Source organism: Leptosomus discolor, chromosome 1 (assembly GCF_034619465.1).
Source record: "Leptosomus discolor isolate bLepDis1 chromosome 1, bLepDis1.hap2, whole genome shotgun sequence".
In the NCBI taxonomy this organism is placed as follows: domain Eukaryota; kingdom Metazoa; phylum Chordata; class Aves; order Leptosomiformes; family Leptosomidae; genus Leptosomus; species Leptosomus discolor.
This window is the reverse complement of record NC_141391.1, coordinates 116,570,437-116,591,859: the sequence shown is the minus strand read 5'-3', so window position 1 is coordinate 116,591,859 and position 21,423 is coordinate 116,570,437. Positions and strand designations below refer to the sequence as shown.

General features: G+C 43.5%; 1 protein-coding gene across 2 annotated transcripts; it reads left to right on the top strand.

Moving 5' to 3' along the window:
• Window positions 1-1,412: 1,412 nt before the first annotated feature.
• Window positions 1,413-21,025, top strand: GPHRB (golgi pH regulator B). 2 transcript variants are annotated; one of them, XM_086462981.1, is made up of 14 exons: window positions 1,413-1,478; window positions 4,837-4,896; window positions 5,771-5,874; window positions 7,366-7,472; window positions 8,371-8,472; window positions 11,956-12,076; window positions 12,331-12,411; window positions 15,752-15,861; window positions 17,168-17,256; window positions 17,650-17,742; window positions 18,756-18,851; window positions 19,419-19,508; window positions 20,156-20,221; window positions 20,367-21,025. In XM_086462981.1, exons 1-14 carry the CDS (start codon window positions 1,437-1,439, stop codon window positions 20,571-20,573), a joined length of 1,368 nt encoding a protein of 455 aa, XP_086319107.1. In that variant the 5' UTR covers window positions 1,413-1,436; the 3' UTR covers window positions 20,574-21,025. The 2 variants fall into 2 exon arrangements, with proteins under 2 accessions (XP_086319107.1, XP_086319112.1); XM_086462986.1 differs by having other exon boundaries at window positions 17,159-17,256.
• The last annotated feature ends 398 nt before the right edge of the window (window positions 21,026-21,423 follow it).

The window sequence follows — 21,423 nt, the reverse complement described above, 5'->3', positions numbered from 1 at the left end:
AAGCAGAGGGATGTTTCAAGCCTATTTATAAACACATGCAAACAAGAAAGTTTAAAGAGCTACGACCAAACTCTGCCTTGTTATTTAACCTTGTGTTGAAGTGAGTGGAGTTGCCAAGGTGTAAACGAGAGCAGAATTTGGCTTCATACAATTTATTTTTAAAGGATTTCCTGTTAACATCTGCCTTTAAAAAGCAACCAACAACTAACCTTGCCCCACAACCTTCCAATGCAGAACAAAACAACTCCAAATCCCTCCAAACTTGGGAATCTCATCACTTTAGGAAAGAACAGTTTCTAAGTAGCAGATACAGAAAGGAAAAACAGGGAACTCCTGGTCTCAGCTCTGCATTAATTGGCAGCAATACCGGAAGCCGTAAAAAAGAAGGCCTCAGATCAGATACGCTAATCTGCTCCCTCAGTTCATTTCCCTGTGAAAGCTGAATGTTTTTTTTTTCTCTTCGGATGCTGTAGACAAGGAGACAAATTTCAAACCAAGATGACTGACAGCAAGACAGAAAGCCAATCAATCAGACAGTGGGACTAATACGGTGACTCGGCATAACCTAATGTAGATTTGTTTTCCTAGTGAAATGAGTTGTAATGAATAAAGGTTCCTGATTTTCAATCACCAGGGGCTCTGTGCTTTGTAAAACTCCCAGCTAACCCCACTTGATTCTTTCTCCTCCCATATGATTTATTATTCCAAATATAGGTTTTGAGTGGCAAAGGTTAGGTGTGTTTTTAAGAGGGAAAAAAAAAAAATATAGAGACACCATTAAGTTCAAGCGGGGACACAGATTGTGACATGAAGGATGGATCTCACACTGATAGGCATCAGGAAATTCCCTGTTTGAACTTCTAACTTCCCTTCTGGCCCCATTCCTTGATACACCACAACCGCAAGGCCTGAAAGGTACCCCTCGCCGGGCTCCGGACAGACAGGAAGGGCCCCGCGCCTGACCTCGATCCCCGCTTGGGTGGGGAGGTGGGCCTGGGGCAGCCCAGGCGACCGCGCTCTGCTGCCGTGCGGCTCTTGCGCGGGAGTGCGAGGGGTGATAAAATGGCCGAACGGTGCCTGCACCTCCAGCCGGCCGCCAGCGGGTCACGTTCCCCCTGCGGGCAGAGCCGGGGCGGGGGAGCAGGTTTCCCGCAGGGCTCCCGCCCTGCAGCCTGGCTGCGGCAGCAGATCCCCGCCACCGGGCCCGCCCCTGCTCCGCGCAGCGGGGCGAGGCCACGCCCCCGCGGCAAAGGCGGCCCCGCCAGCCCCGCCTCCGGGCGGAGCGTTTTCTCTCGCCCCGGACCCAGTCCCGCGGCGGAGAAAGCGTCACGCCGGGCTGAGGCAGGCGCCCGTGCGCCTGCGTATTGCATCCCCCGACGCCAGCGCGGGGCCGGAAACGGGGCGGGCGGCGGCCGCCGGCCGAGCTGGCCGCCGCCATGAGCTTCCTCATCGACTCCAGCATCATGGTCACCTCCCAGGTACCCCGCTGCTGCGCGGCGCGATCCCGTCCCGCTTTGGAGGGGTGAGGTGGGTCCCGCCACGGCCTGTCCCGGCCCGGCCCGGCCCACCCGCTGTCCCTCCGGAAGCGGTCGTTGGGAGTGCGTGGGGGCGGTGCCTGCGGGCGCGCATGCGCAGCCGCCGGCGCGCCGGTCCCAGGGGCGGGAGGAGGCAAGTGGCGCCGTCCGGCCGCTCCCCACCGTGGCCCCGGCGCCCCCCGCAGCAAAGGCGGAAAGAAGCCTCGTGGGTGCGAGCTGGGGGGTGCGAGGCTGCGGGTGTGCCGGGTTGGGGCCGCCCGCCCTTTTTCCGTGGCCTGAGCCCCTCCTGTGGCGGGGGGAGATGGGCGGTGCGCGCGGCTGGGTGGCTTCCTTCCGTGTGACGGTGGCTGTCTTGCCGCTGTCTAGTCAGAGTGTAATGCATAAGAAGGTTCAGTAAATTGAGGTGGAGGGAACGGGGCTTTTCTTATTATTCTGCCCCACTTCTATAAATATAAATTTTCTTTTAAAAGAAAAAAATCTTTTAAAGTTCAGGGAAGTTCATTCTGCCCCTCTCTGTTTACTTACTTTGCTTCTGATGTTCTTCAAGAAGGCTAATCGTAGGCAATTGGACCAGATGGTCGTTGTAGGTCCCTTCCAACGGAAATATCCCCTTGGCTTCCCCTTGGCTTCCCCTTGGCTTCCCCTTGGCTTCCCCTTCATTTTCTCCCTGAGAAGTTTACTTGCACACAACTTTGGAAGATTTTTTGTGATCTGCTTTAAGGAATTTAAAAAGACCTCACTGTTTTATCTTAAATGCCTCCTTCACCGTTGATCCATCTGTGATTCAGCACTTCCTTCAGCTTTTTCTTTCTGCTGACACTGAAGTTGTCTTTCAATTAGTCTATGTTTTACACCAGCTGAATTCACTGAAGAGCCCTTTAAACCTTTCCATGTTACCCTGTTTTTATCATTATGAAGTGGGTTGTGGTCTTAACGTACTTGAAACTGTGCTGTTGTTTTGTGGGAGGACATACTTCCTTCTCCTTCGTTAGCCTCCTTTGCCAGTGGTTTATCTTGTCATTGTGTTCACTTTGACCTTCCTCTCCTGCTTGCTACCCTGCTACCTCCTCAGTCCGCATCTAAACACCCTTTCTTCCTGTCTGTCTCTCCAGCAATGGAGGTGATCCAACTGTTCGCTTCTGTCAAAAGGGGAAGGTTCTGGCCCCTCTTCGCTTCAGCTTTGCTGCGCAGCCATACTTTCTTATTTGTGCTTTCTCCAGTATTTGGTTAAATGAGTTTAACTGGATCACGGAGGGATCTGATAAGCTTCCAAGCTGGTGTGAAATTTTTGTTCTGTAAGAGCAGGGATGAACTGAGGAAAGAAAACCTTTCTCCCCTCTTAACAGCAGTTGGTGATCTTAAATGCACAGCTCTAGTTTTCCTGACAGTTTTCAGGACAGCTTTTGGCAGTTTCTTAGAGGTACAATGCTTTGATTTTTGCTCCTAACATGCTTTTTCACTGTCGGTGACTTGAGTGTAGCTTTGATACTGTTAAAAATTTACCCAGAACAAAACCTTTCCTATTATTTGCTTTGCATTCTAGGATCTAACTTATCAAATTGCCTTTCTTTCATTTGTGATGGCAGCTTTGTGTCTTCTCATCGTCTTCAAAAGTATGAAGTTGGATGTTTAAATTGATGCATGTAATTGTCAAATGCTCAAGAATTTTCTAACTTAACATGTCACGTTCACCTGTGGCATCATAGAGTGTGAACTGTTAATGTCTTTCTGTGCTTTTGTACAGTCCTTAACACAAGGGAAACCTAATCTTCTTATATAATTTTCTCTGTTATTATTGTACTTGGTTATCTCCTTGTCTCTTTCTTTTGCTTTATTTACTTATTCCTTTTTGAAGAGTTTGTCTCTACCTTTTTCCTCCTTCCCACTGTTAAATGTGGAATTACTTTATGTAAATATCACTTGTTTATCATACTTCTTTAACTTTTGACCTGTAGATAGGAAGCTTGAGGAATATCTTATCTTTTTCTTTTTGCTATCAGTTACTTTAAAGTCTGAAGTCCTCCTCAAACAAGTTTTGTCAGCTGTTATGAATCACTAGACCTCATTCCTATTTCAGTTCTTCTTTCGAGGCAAGTATGTTTGATCTTCCTTGCCCAGCGTTCCAGGTATTCCTTGTCTGAAAATCATGTTAGTCTGTTACTTTTGCCACTGCTGAGATCCAGTTGCTCCTGATGCACATTGGAATTGGCCACAATGATTCCTGCATTTTTGTCTTTGAAAGTTTCCCATCTCCACAGGGGAACAGAATGCTCTGGCCTTTCCCATGTGCTCTGAGAAGAAAGACTATCTTTTGTCCCATGCTTTCCGATACATACTGATTTTTCTCTTTGCTTTGGTCAAAGCTACCTTTATAAAAAACATTTAATATCTTCTGAATTCTCTTTTTGCTTGGGTTCTTTTAAATCATTATACTCACTTCCAGTCTTCTGAGGAATAGAGGGGGCTGCCCATGGAAGGCCTGACAACACAGTCTCCTTTTACTGTCCAAAGATGGGTAATTACACTTTTGACCATGTTGCTTAGTTTGTATTTATTTCATTTAAGTCATCTGCAAGATAGCTGTGATATTAAGTTTGTCTCTTCAGGTGTGTGTTGAAACTTAATTAAATTTTGTAAAGTGCTCTGAGAGCCATTGAAATGCAAAGCATTATCGGCTTGTCCTGCTTCACCTACATTGTCCGTGTGACTTTCTGCAACTCCAAATTGTGGTTTGAGGCATTCAATACTGCCTTTTCCCTACCTTAGAGATGCTTTTAACACTGTTCACTCTCATTGCAACAGTGTGTAACCAGATTTAGTGTGAAGACCTCTCCAGAAAAATGAAATGTACTTCTAGTCTTAAAGTAACAGCAAATATTTTTATAACATGTACTTATCCCTAGAAGATGTGTATGTTGCAGGCATTTCAGTGTTTACTTTGCCTCCATTTCTGTGTTTCCTGTAAACACTAAGATTTAACTCTGTAGATTAGAAGAGTGAAACAACAGTGCAAAGGATTCTGGCAGGCCAGGAACTGAGGAGTTCTGAGAACTTGGGAATACAGAAATGGACTGTCTTGACTGGATCTTCCATATTGTCGTAGCCTTCTGTTTCTGCTATGCTTGAATATTTAAAACATTCTTCTCTCCATGGTACTGTGGCAAGTTGTAATCTGTTCTGGTGACTGAGTACTTGGTCCTCTCTTTTCCTTCCATTTGTTTCATCTGCAGTCAGTAGTGAAGTAGCTTTGTACTTTGCAAGTTGCTGGATCCAAATGTTAAGTTCTTCACCTCTTCTGCAGGTGCTGTTCTTTGGATTTGGGTGGCTGTTCTTCATGCGTAAGCTCTTCAAGGATTACGAGGTGAGAAGGGACCTTTCATTACAAGTCTCTAACTTAAAAAATACTCCCAATTATAGATGTATTTTTAAAACTGCATTTGGCCTTTTTCCTTTCTTTAAGCCCTCTTATTTGTATTGTCTCTACAGTTACTTTCTTTTTAATTTCCTTTTGTGCTTCTGTTTGAAAGACTTCTAGATACCTGAGGAAATGGGTTCTTCTGGGGCCAGTGAAAGTTTCCATATTGGCTACTGTTATATAAAAATAAAACAGGGAGGAGGCGCGGGGGTGATAGGAAACTGTTTTCCCTTTGCTTGAGTAAGCCTGCCTTATACAACTGTAAAATTTTTGAAGCAAAGTCAAATTCAGTGGTTAACTTTAAACTCAGTGAGGTGTGTTCATTGTGGCTTAATTGTTTGTGAGGATTGGATGGGATAAAACTGCCACGTTCTCTTATCCCTAGAGGGGTATGAGGGAATATAATCTAGGTCAGAGATGGCGCAAGTGTGAGCCGAATTCAGGCTCCAAAAGGCTTTCTGATGAGGATCTTATTTTTAAATCTGAGGTTAAGATGGAAGAGCTCTGTTAGCAAGGGTCTGTCATTAGACAAGTTGACGTAGAGCATTATATGCTTGACATGGCTTCTGCTCGAGGCGTCTCTGTTACACGTGCCAATAGCTGCACTCACTGTATCCCGAGCAACGTAGGAGGTTGCCCTCTGGTTTCTAGCAGGCTGTTGGTTTCTTCCCATTTAGACAAAGGGCAGGGTGCCTTGAAGCAAGAGACCTAGTGGCGTGCCAGTGTACCTTGTGGTTTGTTTTTGTTACCTGAGGGGTATCAGGATGCCATGCTAGGAACGGAAATGCCTGATGTCTCTGGCTTGTTTTCTCTGTTGCAGGTGCGACAGTATGTGGTCCAGGTGATTTTCTCTGTGACTTTTGCCTTCTCTTGCACCATGTTTGAACTCATCATCTTTGAGATTTTGGGAGTGCTGAACAGCAGGTGAGTCAGGGAGCTCACTCGAGAACTAGCCTGCCTTGTGTTCTGCAGCATCTTCAGTCCAGTCCAACTTCTAAATTAATGGATTAGTCTCGAATTGGGGAAATCATGTCAGAAAATTTTCAAGAACTCAGTGAAGATGTTTGAGCAGCAACATTTGTTTATTTGACAGAACGTGAGACTAGAAGCCATAAGTTCCTGGTTTTCCATGCAATTGCTATTAGTGTGGTCTAGGTCCTCAGGGCAAGGCTTTAGTCTTTGACTTTCTCCATTTGTGAAGTTAAAAGAAATGATTTCTTTTATGGGAATATTGTAAAGCTCAGATCATGCTGAAGAGCACTTTTCAGATGTTAAGGACTATAGAAACTATAAGCATCAGTTTTTCTGTGATGGTCAGAGCAGTGAATAAGATGTGAAGCTAATTAGGGAGTGAAAACTACTTCTGTAATAATGCGGTATTTGTGAATCAAAGGCACATCCTCCCTTGACACAGGGTGAGGACTTCTACATAAAGGGGATGTCGAAAACTGTCTACTTCAGAAGTCAGTAGGAAAGAGAAGATAGAACAGTAACACTTAGAGGCTAGCTGGGTTTCCTATTTATTCTCTCTCATCATACTGGTGTAAGAGAGAGTCAAAGGAGTTGAAAGGCAAGAAATACAAAACTGATAAATGGTAATGTTAGTTCTGACTGTATGCTATTAATCTGTAGAGCTTGCAGCCGGAGAGATCACTGAGGAGAATGCTTTTGTAAGCTTCAGTAAAGGACTGGACATCAATATAGATGAAAATGTTTGCCTTTGAATTAGCTAGGAAAAAGTGACGGGGATCCTCATAATTTCTCCTTCCCCAAGGCATAAAGAGGATATGAGTTAATACTGGGAACAGGACATGTATTTTTCTATTCAAGCTAGGTGAAAAGTCAGTTCAGCCAAGATGAATCTCATCTGCATTTGACTAATCTCCTTTGGTCAGAGGAGTATTGATCATTTATATATGTGTGTGTGTGTGTGTATTTTTAAATTCTTGCTTTGCAATGTCTTGCAGATGAGACCACTCACTTTGAAGTGAAACATGTTGTGTTATGAACATTAAATATTTTTAATCTTTTCAATTTAAATTAGCCCTTTTTTGACTCAGCCACTCATTACAAAATTAATTACTGCTTATACTTAGTTTTGATTTGCTGTTCAGCTAGATGAGCAGTAAATAAAATGAATCATGCTGCAACTGGCATTAGTGACCGTACAAAATAGCCTAGTGTAGTTTTCTGGGTAGTTGTTAATTTTGAAATACATATTCTTGAGCTCTGTATTAAAAACCAAAACGAACAGCCCCTCCCCCCCCGCAACCCAAATAACAAACAAAATCCAGAATATTTTGCGTGCTAGGCCAGTATTATCCAATGCTTGATGTAGTTGAAAGAATGTGATTGTCTCTGAGAAATTTGTTGTGTTATGATAGTGTGCTAATCAGTATTTTGTCTTTGTTTTAGCTCTCGATATTTTCACTGGAAGCTGAACCTGTGTGTCATTTTGCTCATCCTAGTCTTCATGGTACCCTTCTACATTGGTTACTTTATTGTGAGCAACATCAGATTGTGTGAGTACTTGGTTTGTGGCAGTGAGGCTGCTAACTTGAGACCATGCATACAAATAAGAAGTAACTTCTCTGAGAGAGATGTGTTGGTCACTGTCCCTGTAGCTCCCTCCTTCCTCTGGCTTTGTTCTGGCTAGATAACTTCTCTTTGGAACTTAATGCTTTAGCATGACCTGTTTATTGAGCGCTTAGGAGATACTAGACCCCAACAAACGTAGCTTTTCTTTATGGGTTTCGACAAAGTTTAGCACTTTAGAGTAATGTTACTGGAATTTGTTTCTTTACAATTTTAAGCTTGTTGCCAAACCCTGGAACCCTTGGCGAGGCTATGTTGTTCAGCTAGGGGGTAAAAGAAATGAGGCAGAGAAGCTCAATAAATCTTTCTTGAGGCAGAAAAGCTCAATAAATTACTTTCACTTTTTTTTTTTTTGCTTACTGCTGTCTGGATGAGGCCTCTTCTGTGCACTAATAGTCACTTCTCCGTGAGCTATTGATATTCCTGGCTCTCTTGTATTGAGCTTAGGCATGTATGGCATGTATGGGAGTATTAAATGTGTTGGTTTGGCACGAAGATTAAGTTTTCAAGTTTCACATTCAGGGTCACACAAAAAGGACACAGCTAAGTGGTCCCCGGTGTTCACAGTGAAACCCTCATCTTAAGGGAAAAGCCTTAAGTGGTGTGTCACTGCATTAGTTCTGGCAAACGGTGGTCTCTCAAATACCTGCCTCTGTAGGAAGTGCAGGGGTGCATACTGCTAGCTGTAACTCTGTCACTTGACACCTGTTTTGGTCACCTGTGCTCAAAGCAGCCTTTGGACCAATGTAGCAATTTTGCAAGCTAGAAAAAGCCCAAAAGGAAGAAGAACATCTTTAAAATACTGTTTTTTTTCCTCTCTGTTAGTGCACAGGCAGAAACTGCTTTTTGCGTGTGTTCTCTGGTTGACATTCATGTATTTCTTCTGGAAGTTGGGAGATCCATTTCCTATCCTCAGCCCAAAACATGGTGAGTTTCGTATTCTTGCTGATTCCTTCCATCCTGAAAATAGGCTTTCTTACCTCACTTTTAGCTTGGAGCTATTGTTAGTTCTACAGTTGGGACTGTAGACAGTAGTTCTTGCAACTGAAGGTCTGCTCTCCTTTCAAATATGCAGTTTGAAGGTTATCAGCCTGACAGAAATGGGTGGATACATCTGAATTACTTGCATTAGTTTTCTTCCAGTACCACAGGAAAACTTCAGAGAAGTGAATGAGTCGTAACCAAACCTAGACTATAAAAGAACACAGTGTACTTTTTGAGGACATAGAAACTTTGTCTCCACAAAAAGTTGATCACAATTTTTATTCACTTGTTTGCTGCAGAGACCAAAGCTTATTTATTTAAGAAGATAATGAGAACCAATCCTTCCTCTTGACTTTTTTTCAGTCAGATTGTTGTTTCTCGTGACTGAAATCGGATCGGTTTAGCATAGGTGGCTGTCCAGTTGACGAAACATGGCAGGGTGCCTAAACACCAGGGCTATCTAGACTGTAGCCAGCAACACGTCTGGCAGCGCATGCTAGCTTCGGTACAGCTTCATACACCGCCTGAGCCCAGGGGCGGTTCAGTTGGATGTTACTAGAATGTGAGTTGGTAAGTCTTGCTGGACACTAGAGCTATTTATGTGCAGAGTTAGCTTGGGTATCTCTGCTTTGCAGTCGTAAAACCAAGAGTGTTTGTAGTGTGAAGACACTGTGTGCACTTGGGCTAGTTTGGGTCCAATAGAGCTCATTAGCATGTATCTAACTGTACCGAATCCTCTGTACTAATCTGTAAGAGGAAAAACTGAGGGATGCCAATTGCTGTAGGGTCTGCTCACCCTTTCATCTGTGATCCTAAAACCTTCCTAAGAGAAAGTGTGTAGCTGTGTTTTTTGTAATTGGGTCATTTGCCACTGAAGTACAACGGCTAGTATATTGTGCAGATTCCTCTGCCTGGTGTTTCATTGCCAAGAAAAACAGGTATCCACTTCGGGTTGCAGAAGGCGCTTGAGTTAGCAGAATATAATAACCCAGTGGGAACTTAGCCATGGGGTTTAGGTAATCCTCTTCAGATCACTGGAAAGGTTCTGTGAAGCTGTGTACCAACTGCAGATTTCCAGCACTGGTAGTGGAGTGTTTTCTGGTTTTAACTTCTGCTTTACAGGATGATACCTCCACTTAACAGTTGTACAGTGCCTTACCCTACCAGGTGTAGACATAAGGTTAGAGCAAAGGATTCTGTGTTATTTTTCCCTGCTGTCCTGCTGGGGTGCTGCTGTCCTGCACGTACAGACAAGGCTGCTGTGGCGACAGCCCAATTCAGACAGGTGGGATCCTGTTGTGGAGGGAGACGTGACAGGGGGCCATGCTCAATGAGCCCTTCGTGCTGCAGTACGTTACCTGTAGTGTCTTTCTCAGTGCCTCCCACCCTGCTTACCTGCATGTACAGTGGTTTGCTGCAGCTGGCGAACGGTGCTGACTAGTGGGGCACTTTCAAGTATCTGCACTGGCGTCCTGTGTCAGGGGTGCCTTGCCTGGGGGTGGTGATGGCAGCGTGCTGCAGCTGGGAAATGCACCATCAGTCAAGGGCTCAGAGTCAGGAGCCCTGGTTGGTCTGCAGCTTGTTGAATAGACCCGAATTTGGCAGCTCGTAGTAGAAGGAAGGTTATGCTTTACTCAATTACATACTAGTATTCTAATAAACCCCTTATCTTTATCTGAGTTCCTATTGTGTTAGCTGACCTGATCACAAGAGTAGGGTTGCTGTGTTACGGGGAGGCATTGTGTTAACCAGTGGAATGTCATGTTATTTTGAAGGCACCTCTGTTTTAACTGCTGCTGTCTGACAGTGTATGGGGCAAAAGGCCAGTGTATTGTAGCACATTCTGTAGCTCGTGTAAATCTCTATGCAGCTGCACATGACTGGGTGTCTCAGTCTCCCTTTGTGAAATCTTTTTGCCTTGTTTTCATCATTTATTCCCCTTCTCTGAAGCATGAAATGTGGCTTGGCGCTTGGCCATCTCAGCTTTGCAGTCATGCAAGCTCCAAATGTGCTGTGTGTAGCAGCTGCTCTGTAACTAGCTCCCTAAAAAGTGAGTGATGTTTAGTAGCACATGGCACTGTATCCTGAGAAGACAGGTTGAGGTCTATGTTTAATGGGTGAGAAAAATAAATGCAACTTCAGTGCTTGGTGTTGGTTACAGTGCAGATTTGATGTTACAGAATCACAGAATGGTAGGAGTTGGAGGGACCTCTGGAGATCATCTGGTCCAACACCCCCCGCCAAGGCAGGTTTGCCTAGAGCAGGTCACACAAGAATGTGTCCAGGCAGGTTTTGAATGTCTCCGGAGAAGGAGACTCCACAGCCTCCCTGGGCAGCCTGTTCCAGTGCTCTGTCACCCTCAGAGTAAAGTTGTTCCTCCTCATGTTCAAGCAGAACCTCCTGTGCTCCAGCTTGTGCACGTTGCCCCTTGTCCTGTCACTGGGCACCACTGAGAAGAGCCTGGCCCCGTCCTCTTGACACCTGCCCTCTAGATATTTATAAGTGTTGATGATGTCCCCTCTCAGCCTTCTCTTCTCCAGGCTAAAGGGCCTCAGGTCTCTCAGCCTCTCCTTGTAGGAGAGATGTTCCAGCCCCCAATGATCTTTGTAGCCCTCCACTGGACTCTCTTCAGTAGCTCCCTGTCCTTCTTGAACTGAGAGCCCAGAACTGGACACAGGACTCCAGGTGTGGCCTCACCAGGGCAGAGTAGAGTGGCAGGATGACCTCCCTTGACCTGCTGGCTACACACAATGTTCATGCTGTATTATGTGAATATATGTTTCAGAGTCCCCTTGGTGCCCAGGAGGAATGCCTTGTAGGTGGTCGCCTCAACCACATATGTGTGTCCACAAGATGAATACTGAACAGCCAGGAGCAGCATAAGCTTCCCATGCTGTCATAAATCCACTGTCCTACGAGCACAAATTGCATCTGATCCAGAGGGGTCATTTCTAATGACAATTGACAGGATAGGGCTTCCTCTCTATGGTTCAGCCATTTTTGGGCCAATTTGCCAGGACTAACTGGTTTGGTAACTCTAATCCCAGTTATTGCAGAAGTGGCTTTGCGGAAGATGCCTCCTTTATAGTGTGTGGTGGGTGATTTGTGTTCCCACCAAAGCAAAGTGCAATCACTAATGTTTTATTAATTTAGAACCAAAATATTGACTGTTAGTCCCCTCCAGATCTGTCTTAAGCTTCTTCATAGCTAGTTTCCCATCCCTCTTTCTTAGCATGGTAATGTGCTTTCTGAGGGAGACTTCCTACCTCTTTCTTTTTGTATTCCCTGTCTATAGTTCACATGACCTCTGGTCGTTGCAGTGGGAAGGCAGCTGGATTTGTTAAGCAGCTCTGTATGTGTGTTAAGTTGTGAAAGCACCAAGTGTGGAGCAGCGTGAACACTAACGCTGTGTTTTTCCTCTCTCAGGAATCCTGTCTATAGAACAGCTCATCAGCCGCGTGGGTGTCATTGGGGTGACGCTCATGGCTTTGCTGTCAGGATTTGGGGCTGTCAACTGTCCATATACTTACATGTCCTACTTTCTCAGGTAACTGCAGCCTTGTGAAGTATTTTGTCCACCTTTTTGAGATTATTCTTCTGCTTTTCCTGTGGCATTGATTCACGTTTTTTCATAACTTTTTTTCTGAATCTAGCTATTGCCATATCTACACACTAGAACCATTTCCATTGCAGAAGCATATTTTTCTTACAGAGGCTTCCCTCTTCTTTTTTTTTCTTGGGCATGTGCATGTTTCCTCTGAGATGGGATAGTAGGCCTAATTGGGTGTCTTCATTTTGCAGGAATGTGACAGATGCAGATATTCTGGCTTTGGAGCGACGACTCCTTCAGACTATGGACATGATTGTTAGCAAGAAAAAAAGGTGAGAAGGCAGCAGTAGCACGAAATTATGTATTTCAAGGATTTTCAGTCAGTATGGTATAAGATGGTTCTTGAAATTACCAAAATTCTTAGTCCTGTCAGGGTTGTGTGTTCCAGTGAAACCAGTGGCTGAACTGGTTGAGCTGTGTGGTGTTTCATTCTGGCCTGACACACAACTTCCTTTTTTTCCCAGACACGTGCACTAAATCGTACCCTTTCTTACTGCAGTGACACAGGTTAGGCTTCCAAGAGAAATTTTAACTCTCTGATGGCAGCTGGACTAGTCAGTAAGATGGGCATCTTTCTCTCCTGATGAGTAAGTGACCCTTAAGCCACCGCAGCTGGCTCTCTTACTGGTAGTTTCAGTGTAGAAGTTGATTCATACATATTGAGAGCTCTCCTGCTGCGTGGATCTGTTGTTTCTTGGGCAAAGCTGAAGCAGGCTCGTGAGCTGGTGCGGACGCAGCTATGTTCTGGCAAAGGGCAAGGTTTGCATTAGTTAAGTTTTGCAGAACTGCAAAACATTGCTAATACAAATGTAGTGTGGCGCATGAGCGTGCCACCAGAGCGCTGCTTTTGTTGGTTTAGCTTATTCCATGTACCCTCAGTGAAAAAGCTACTTTTGGAAAAAATGTAATTTCATTTACACTGAAAAGGTTTTTGTCTGCTGTTACAAATTGCGTATTGTATGCCTTACTAATTGTGCATCATAAATACAATTACCATAGTCACTTCACAGGTTTGCCTGTCTGACGCTGAATTGTCACAGTGGTCACCCAGAGTTTACTTTTGGGACACTAATGTTTTAATGGAACCTTTTAATGTGTGACAAGGGAGCTTTTAGGTAGTCTAACCTTTCAGTATTAGTCACCAGTGTGTATATCTGCTGATCAGGATTAGCATATGAAAGTGTAGTTAAAGCTTAACTTTTTTCTTCCCCTTTGAAAATGTTAAGTGGCAAGCAAATGTTAACTCAGTTTTTGTGGTCATGTATGAGAAGGTAAGTAGTGAGAGAATTTAATTACTCGGTCTTAATTGATTTAATTGACTAGGAGCATACTAAAATACTCGCTTTGGAGTTAAAAGATACTGTGTAGTGCTGCTTTTGACTCTGGGCTTTTTTTGTTCTGTACAGAGTTTTGGTCCAGGGAGAGTGATGCTGGGGTAAAAGTAAGGATCTCTGGGACTTGTAACTGACTGGCACTTTCTTGCCTTCCCATAGGCAGGAAATCTTCTGAGTATAGCAGCTTTCTAACCATTATGAAGAGCCACATGAAGTGTGTTGATCGCTTGGGAGTTATACTGAAGTTCGTGTATTTGTGTTCAAAAAAAAAACCAAACCAACAAAAAAACCCCCAAAAAAAACCCAAACCAAAAAACCCCCAAAATCTATGTAGTCTCAGAAATGTGCAAGAAATAGCAGAAGCTTGAGTTCTGTAGGTTTTGTTATCTTTTTGCTTTGACAAGGAGCAGTGGCTTGCATAATTGGGCTATTTGCTCATATAAAGCAGAGCTTAAAAAGTTAGATTTCTATCAATCCAAATGCAATCCAAATCATTTGGCAGAACAAGCAGGAATAGCAATATTTTACAGCATAGGATAAACACTATAGTTCCCTAAGTTGTCAGTTACTTGCTGGCCACCTTTTCAGTACTACTGGTAACTTGGAACTTACCAATGCACACTAGGGTTGTAAGGCAATAGAAGATAAAACTTTTTTGTTTCTTTGCTGATCTTGACATTTCATCTCATACCAACCGTTATTCATACTGGCTTCCTTGTCAGCAGGAGGTAGTTGTTGAAAGTTGTTTTTTTTTTTTTTCCCTTGATGCTTTTTGCACAGGGATTATTATTCTCTCCTTCCTGAGTGTAGCCTAGTAAAGCCTTATGGAAGCTCACCTCTAAGGTTGGCAGGTTCTCTATGCTCAGCCTTGCAGGTATGACGTAACTATGCCACAGGTTTGAAATACGTAGATTCTGTGACACTGTTGCTTCATCTTGCTTCATGTTAGAGTCAAATCAGCCTATTTGGCGTAAGTGTATCACATCTCTACACAGGCCAAGCCTGTGGATACTTTCTATGAGGTCTGCAGATCTCCTGACTACTGTGTGGGTACAGAGATCCCTGTCACATCTTGAAAGAAAAGATTTGCCTTTGTGTAATTACAGTCTCGCGCTTCACCTTGACATAGCTGCATTTTTCCTGCAATGCTGTGGATCGTTTTGGATGGAACGTGTGAACTGGATACTGGGAAAAAAACAAGGATTAAAAATGCAATTCTTATTTGGCAGCTGTCAGGATGAATCAAATCATTCTAAGATCTCTGTTACTTGTAGTGTGGCCATACATGCTTTTGTGTGTTACGTAGTGTGCCCCAAGGGTGTTTGTTTTGCTGGATGTGAAGGAGGAGTGATTTTTTTTTTTCTTTTTTTCCTTTTTTTAATTACACTGCTTATCAACAACCTTGAAGAGGGCTTAGTGCCAAATGTAGCAATACTGGCTGCAGCTACAAGAAAGGGCCTAAACACTGTTGAATCATGGATTGCCTTGACAATCCTATGAATAGTTTTCAGCTTAGGAGTGGATATAACTGGCTAATAAATTTCAATGGGGAGAAATGTGAGGGAATGAGGCCAGAAGCCAGTACTGCTCATGGGGATTATGCTGCAGTGCACGTGGGAGTGTGAGGGACAGTATGCAGCTGCTGCTGTAGTGTTGGAATTAGCTTTAGGAGTCACGTTCATATCGCCTGAAGCATCCAGTGGTTCAGTCCAATAATGGATTTGTGCGTTTCTGCTTCATAACAGCTTGTCATGCAGCCCAGTAGTGAGTGACAGCATATCAGAGAGTGCTGCTGCATACCATCCAGCATTCACAGTCTGTGGAGGAGGTGGATGTGCAGTGATAAAGAAGAGGTGTTCAAGGGAGAGGGGAGCATGAGAAATCTTCCGATTCCTGAACTTGAGATAGCACAGTCAGGTGTTTGAGGAAAGGAAAGCGACTAATCATATGACTGAGAAATCCCTGTTTGAGTTTTTATTTTTAATTGGGTTTAAATCCCTTTAAGGATTGAAGCAGGATCCTGAGTGGAAGTCTTGGGAACTATCACTGAATCTCTCTTGATTAGATCTGGGCTCTACTCCAGAGCTAATCAAGATAATGTTATGAAGCTAGATTGGTGCTTAGGGAAAAAAAAGGGGGGGGGGGCATCTGTTTGCAGTGAATTTAGTTTAGCAGTATCTTCTAAGGAACTGGGTTTTGAGGCTTTTTTTTTTTTTTTTTTTTTTTTTTTTAAATAAAATACTTCATTTTTAAGGACTTGTATTTTCTGTTCTTTCAGGATAGCAGTGGCTCATAGGACAATGTTCCAGAGAGGAGAGGTGCATAACAAACCCACTGGCTTCTGGGGTATGATAAAAAGTGTTACAACATCTGTTGCAGGCAGTGAAAGTATCCTTCATCTGCATGCTGGCACCTGCCTTGGGAGGTGTCTCCAGCTTTCTTCTGTTTGAAAGGAAGAGTGTTACTTGGGCCAGTTACAAAGCATTTGTGTTTCAACACATTTCAGCAGTTTGAGCAAAAGGCTTAATGTCTCCTGGGAAATTTGCTCTCTAGCACTGTATTGTTTGACCTTTTGCCCAGGGGTTGGACACATAATTTTACTGTGACACAGTCGGGAGCTGCGTGCTGCTGCCCTGCCCTATAAATGTGCTGTTGCATCACCATGGTTGAGGTGTACAGCTGATGGCAGGACAGATGTGCACACTTACGTTGTCGCATTGCAGATGTCTGCCCCATCACATCACTGATGTGAGGGGCAACTTTCTGTTCTGATGTATCCTCAGCTCATGTGGCTGACCCGCATGCATATTTTTCTTATAACTTGAAATACGCCCTTCTGAGATGGAGAACCTGTGACGTTCTTGAGTAAAACAACGGGGTGGACTGAGGTGCTGGAACAATTTACCTAGCCTATGGCTGGCTTTCTGGCCGTGTTGGAAAGCCATGAGAGAAAAAAGGGCAGGAAGCGACTTGTTGACCAAATAAATTGTTCTCATGATATAGGCTGGCCACTGGTGCTATAGCAGTGTGACAAAAAAGTGGATAGGAACAGGTGAACAGGAGTCATTCTGCCCATGTGAAAGGGGCAGAAGGAATTTGATGGGAATTACAACGGTCCTTATTTCTCTAACTTACAGTTGCCTACCAACAATTTCTGCCAGACCACCTGAAGTGTGCAGTTTGCATATTTAAGGCTGAGGACTTGTCTTCCTCTCCTTTCCCACTGGCTGTTAAAATATCAGAATTTGACTATTTGGCAAGATTCTTCATAATAACCACTAACCTCTTGGAGCAGTTACTCAGCAGTTTTGTTTATGAAGATGATGTGAGTGTGACATATTGTGAGATGCACTTTGGCGACAAGGGACACTGATCAAAGTGGAGCAGCAGTCTTAGAGCTCTGGTTCGATTCTGCCATATGTTCCCCAGGCAGAGGAATATAGAGCTTGTTGCATGACTGCCTAAATACTGTGTACTGCCTGCCTTCTTAAAATGGAGCATGCAATGCATGTATCATTGAGATTTATTTGGGTGCAGTATTAGTAAGGAATGTTAAGACTGAATTAAAAACCTGATCTGGATCAAAAAAGTTGTCAAACGATTAGATGTGGCCCTTGGGCTGAAGGTGGGGAATGTTTTGTTTTTCATTAAGAACATGTCATGTATTCTAGCCTTGACTATGCTGGTTTGCCAGATCTGTCCCTTATCCAGCAAGAAGTGGATGCCCTAGAAGAGCTGAGTCGGCAGCTTTTTCTGGAAACTGCTGACTTGCATGCAACAAAGGTGCTTAGCAAAGTAAATGCCCACATGGGTGTTGTGTTGGGAGGCCAGAGTGGTTTGAAAGAGAATGTATGTTACAAGAAATTGAAAGCTGTTCAGCAGGTAAACGCTGAAATGTGATGTGGTGGGAGGATCTGTTTCTTTAACTTGGGATCTAGATGGCAGTTTCCTTCCAGTTCAGAAGGAGTATGCCCCATGTCCCTGAAGCCATTCAGAAACTTTTGAATTCAGACTTTTGAGTTCAGAAACATTTGAATTAAGAGGTGTAGAAGGATCAAACTGTGTTTGCTACTACTGGTGCTCCATGAAAATGTTGTGTGGTGGGTGATGTGGAAATGATTATTTTTTGTGTGTGTGTGTATGTTCTGTTCCCCCTCCCTCCTTTTGTGTTTCCAGGAGAGAATAGAGTACTCCAAAACTTTCCAGGGAAAATACTTCAATTTTTTGGGTTATTTTTTCTCCATCTACTGTGTCTGGAAAATCTTCATGGTATGTAAATGTTTTACTGCACTTTATGTGAACATACGCAAATGTCACACCCTGCATAGAACCATAGAATACCAGATTGGAAGGGACCTCAGGGACCATCTGATCCAACTTTTCTTGGGAAAACCAGGATATAGACAAGATGGCCCAGCACCCTGTCCAGCTGATATTAACAGTGTCTAATGTTGGGGAATCCACCGTTTCCCTGAGAAGATTATTCGAAGGGCAGATTGTTCTCATTGTGAAATGTTTTCCTCTTGTATCCAGGTGGAATCTCCCCAGAAGTAACTTGTACCCATTACCCCTCATCTTTTTCATGTGAGTCCTTGTAACGAGGGAGTCTCCATCTTCTTTGTAGCCACCCTTTAGATACTGGAACAGAGTGATAAGGTCTCCCCTAAGCTGCCTTTTCTCAAGGCTGAACAAACCCAATTCTCTCAGTCTTTCCTCATATGCCAGGCTTCCCAGTCCTTTGATCATCTTTGTGGCCCTTCCCCGGACCCTCTCCAGCCTGTCCACATCTTTTTTGTACAGCAGGGACCAAAACTGAACACAGTATTTCAGGTGTGGCCTGACAAGGGCAGAGTAGAGTGGGTTAATGACTTCTTTGTTCCTGCTAGTGATGCCCTTGTTGATGCAACCCAGCACCCTGTTGGCTTTCTTTACCACAGCAGCACACTGTTCCCTCATATTAAGCTTGTTGTCCACCAGAACCCCATGTAGATTATGCTGTACATGCAGTTCATCAAGTAATGCTCCTGTTTCCTTAAAATCCTGCTTCTGGAAAATCTGAAGGAAACTGGTCCTTGGCTGAAATAAAGCTCTGGCTCTGTCTTTTTGTATAGAACGTTAGATAAGCAATTCTTACATGCGTCCATTTAGCACCTTTGTAGACAATCTGACCACCCCCTGCCCCTTTCCTTGGTGATAAAAAGTAAGTCATGAGTGTGTCTCACGTGTTGCAGTGAGGTAAGCCTTTGTTTTCTTGTTTGAATGTAAATCCATCTCTCTTGCAGGCAACTATCAATATTGTATTTGACCGTGTGGGGAAGACTGATCCAGTTACAAGAGGAATTGAGATCACTGTAAATTATCTGGGAATCCAGTTTGATGTGAGACTTCATTAAATTCTTACAGCCTTTTCAGCAATTCCTATCTTATCTAAATAAAATCATACTGCTGACAAGGAGAGAGGGACAGAGCCCTGAGAATGTGTCTTTGACTTGTGACTTATTAAGGAGGAGGGGAAAATGCACCATGAACTTTGCGTTCACACTGATTTTATGCTGGGGTGGTAATGTGTTCTTGCCAGGCAGTGATTTGCTTCTTTGTTTTGGGCAAATGGAGACATGTTGGTCAACTTGCTTGGATTAATGCATTTAACTACAGAGTAATTGTGTTTGCTCGTGCACATAGGTGTTCTGTCACTTACACTTTCTAAGTATCTCTGTGTGAATATGGGGTTCTTTGTGATTGGTGTAAGCTAAATCTGTTTTTCTCGTGTGTTTGGAGTAAACAGTTGCTAATATATTTGTGGAAATGTCTGTTACATAAACCTGTCTACAATGGATATCTGCACACTTAGGAAATAGAGAGACCCTGAAGAATTGGCAGCTATACAATGTCATGTAAATGGGGTTAGCATTAGAGATGTAACTGTGTTCTTCTTGTTGATGCAGGTGAAATTCTGGTCTCAGCACATTTCCTTTATTCTTGTTGGAATAATCATTGTTACCTCTATCAGAGGACTGCTGATCACACTTACAAAGGTAGGAGCCAGGGCTCTTATGTGGTTTTGTACCAGGAAAGCTGTTATCAGATCCTTAACTTTAGATGGACAAGTACTGTATAAACTTTCAATACGCATTTATGTTTTAAATATCTGAATATAAATACTTGCAGAGGGAGGAAGGGAGGAAAAATACCTTCTGCAGTACATTTCCCCCCTCAGTCGCTATTGTTATTTCTGTTGGGAAGAGATGTAGATGTTAAATACAAGCAAGGGTTCAAAATGATGCTTTAGCCAGGGCTTATTAGTAAGGTTGATGAGATGGGAATTAAAAGAATTTAGATTGCTTAATTCAAGCTGCTGCTAGGACTAGAAGACATTACCTCAAGAGACTTGTGACTCATTGTTTTGGCCTGGCTTTTGGTACCTTAGCTTAAACTTCAATATATATCGCTTTATGACTTTTTTCACATAGTGCCGCTGGCTTAGGGAAATTCATGTTTAAGACTAAGACTGCAGGTTTCTGAAAGTTGGATACAGGCACCCCTCCAGAAAGCATGCTTTTTATTGTTGTTTTTTTTTTTTAATGAAAAAGTATTGAATGGTATGTACTTTTCATGCTGTCCTAAGGCACATCAGACTTATTTGACTGCTTATTTCCAGTGTTTGTTCTCTTTTTTTTCTTAGTTCTTCTATGCCATTTCCAGCAGCAAGTCCTCGAATGTTATTGTTCTGCTTTTAGCACAGATAATGGTGAGTACATAGAACCATGGGCACGCCTATATACATTTATGCATGCATACATATCTGTGTGTGTACACGTACACGTAATCTTTGTGTATGTTAGCCACATAGCCAGTTGTGAAACAGTAACTACTTTCTTGATTTTAATTTACAGGGTATGTACTTTGTGTCATCAGTGCTCCTGATCCGGATGAGTATGCCTCTAGAGTATCGCACTATTATCACAGAAGTCCTGGGAGAGCTCCAGTTCAACTTTTATCATCGTTGGTTTGATGTGATATTCCTAGTTAGTGCACTGTCCAGTATCCTCTTTCTCTATTTAGCACACAAACAAGCCCCAGAAAAGCACATGGCCCTCTAAGGACTGCAGTCACGCACTGCCCTCTGTCCTTTCAACTGCACTGCTGCAACTCCTGTGGACTGCAAAACTTGGAGAGATGGGACTGTTCCGCATGTTCCAGCAGTGTAACTGGCTCTGTGAACTTACGCGCATGTCGTCGTCAAGTTCTGTGGCTCGTTTTGTTAAGGTTCCACAGCCTGGGGGGGAAGGGGATGAACATACTGAACGTGAGATGCTTCATTGCCAAGGAATAAGGGCACTCCTTGGTACACCAATAGCTAGGGGCATTGGAAATTGCATACTAGGCTGTCTGAGGTAAGACCGCTTACTGTTAGAGGAACATCTTCATAGAAGGCACCAAGGAAATGTGATTTTTCTTTTGAAAATCAGCTTGTAATTGGGATTCAGAGGACGGCAATTCTGGAGTTGAATGTTTGAGTCTGTGGAATTAAATAAGCTTTTGTAATATCTCATGCAAGCATCACAGTTGTTTTTTGTCAGCCCCAAAGATTTGTCTGGAAGTGAGCTAGAAAGTGGCTAGGTTTTGGTGCCTGGCAGAAGTGAAGCAGAGAGAATTTCACTCCATTTCTGTACAGAGTATATGCTCGTGTGTATCACTAGAACCTACTGTCCTTAGGAGCTGGAGATAAGCTTTCTGTTGCTGAGTCCCAACTTTTGTTTTCTCTCCCTGCATAAATGGAACTGAGGTTTTGGATTTCTCTTTGCTAGAGTCCACTGTGAAGTCAAAGACCACAGCTATGCCTTGTTTACCTTATATGTTACAAATTTGTTTGCCTTATATGCTGTAAATTTGGTGTTCCCCACAATCTGTGTGTTCTTCTACAGTAGTCCATTTCCCTTTCTTGATGTA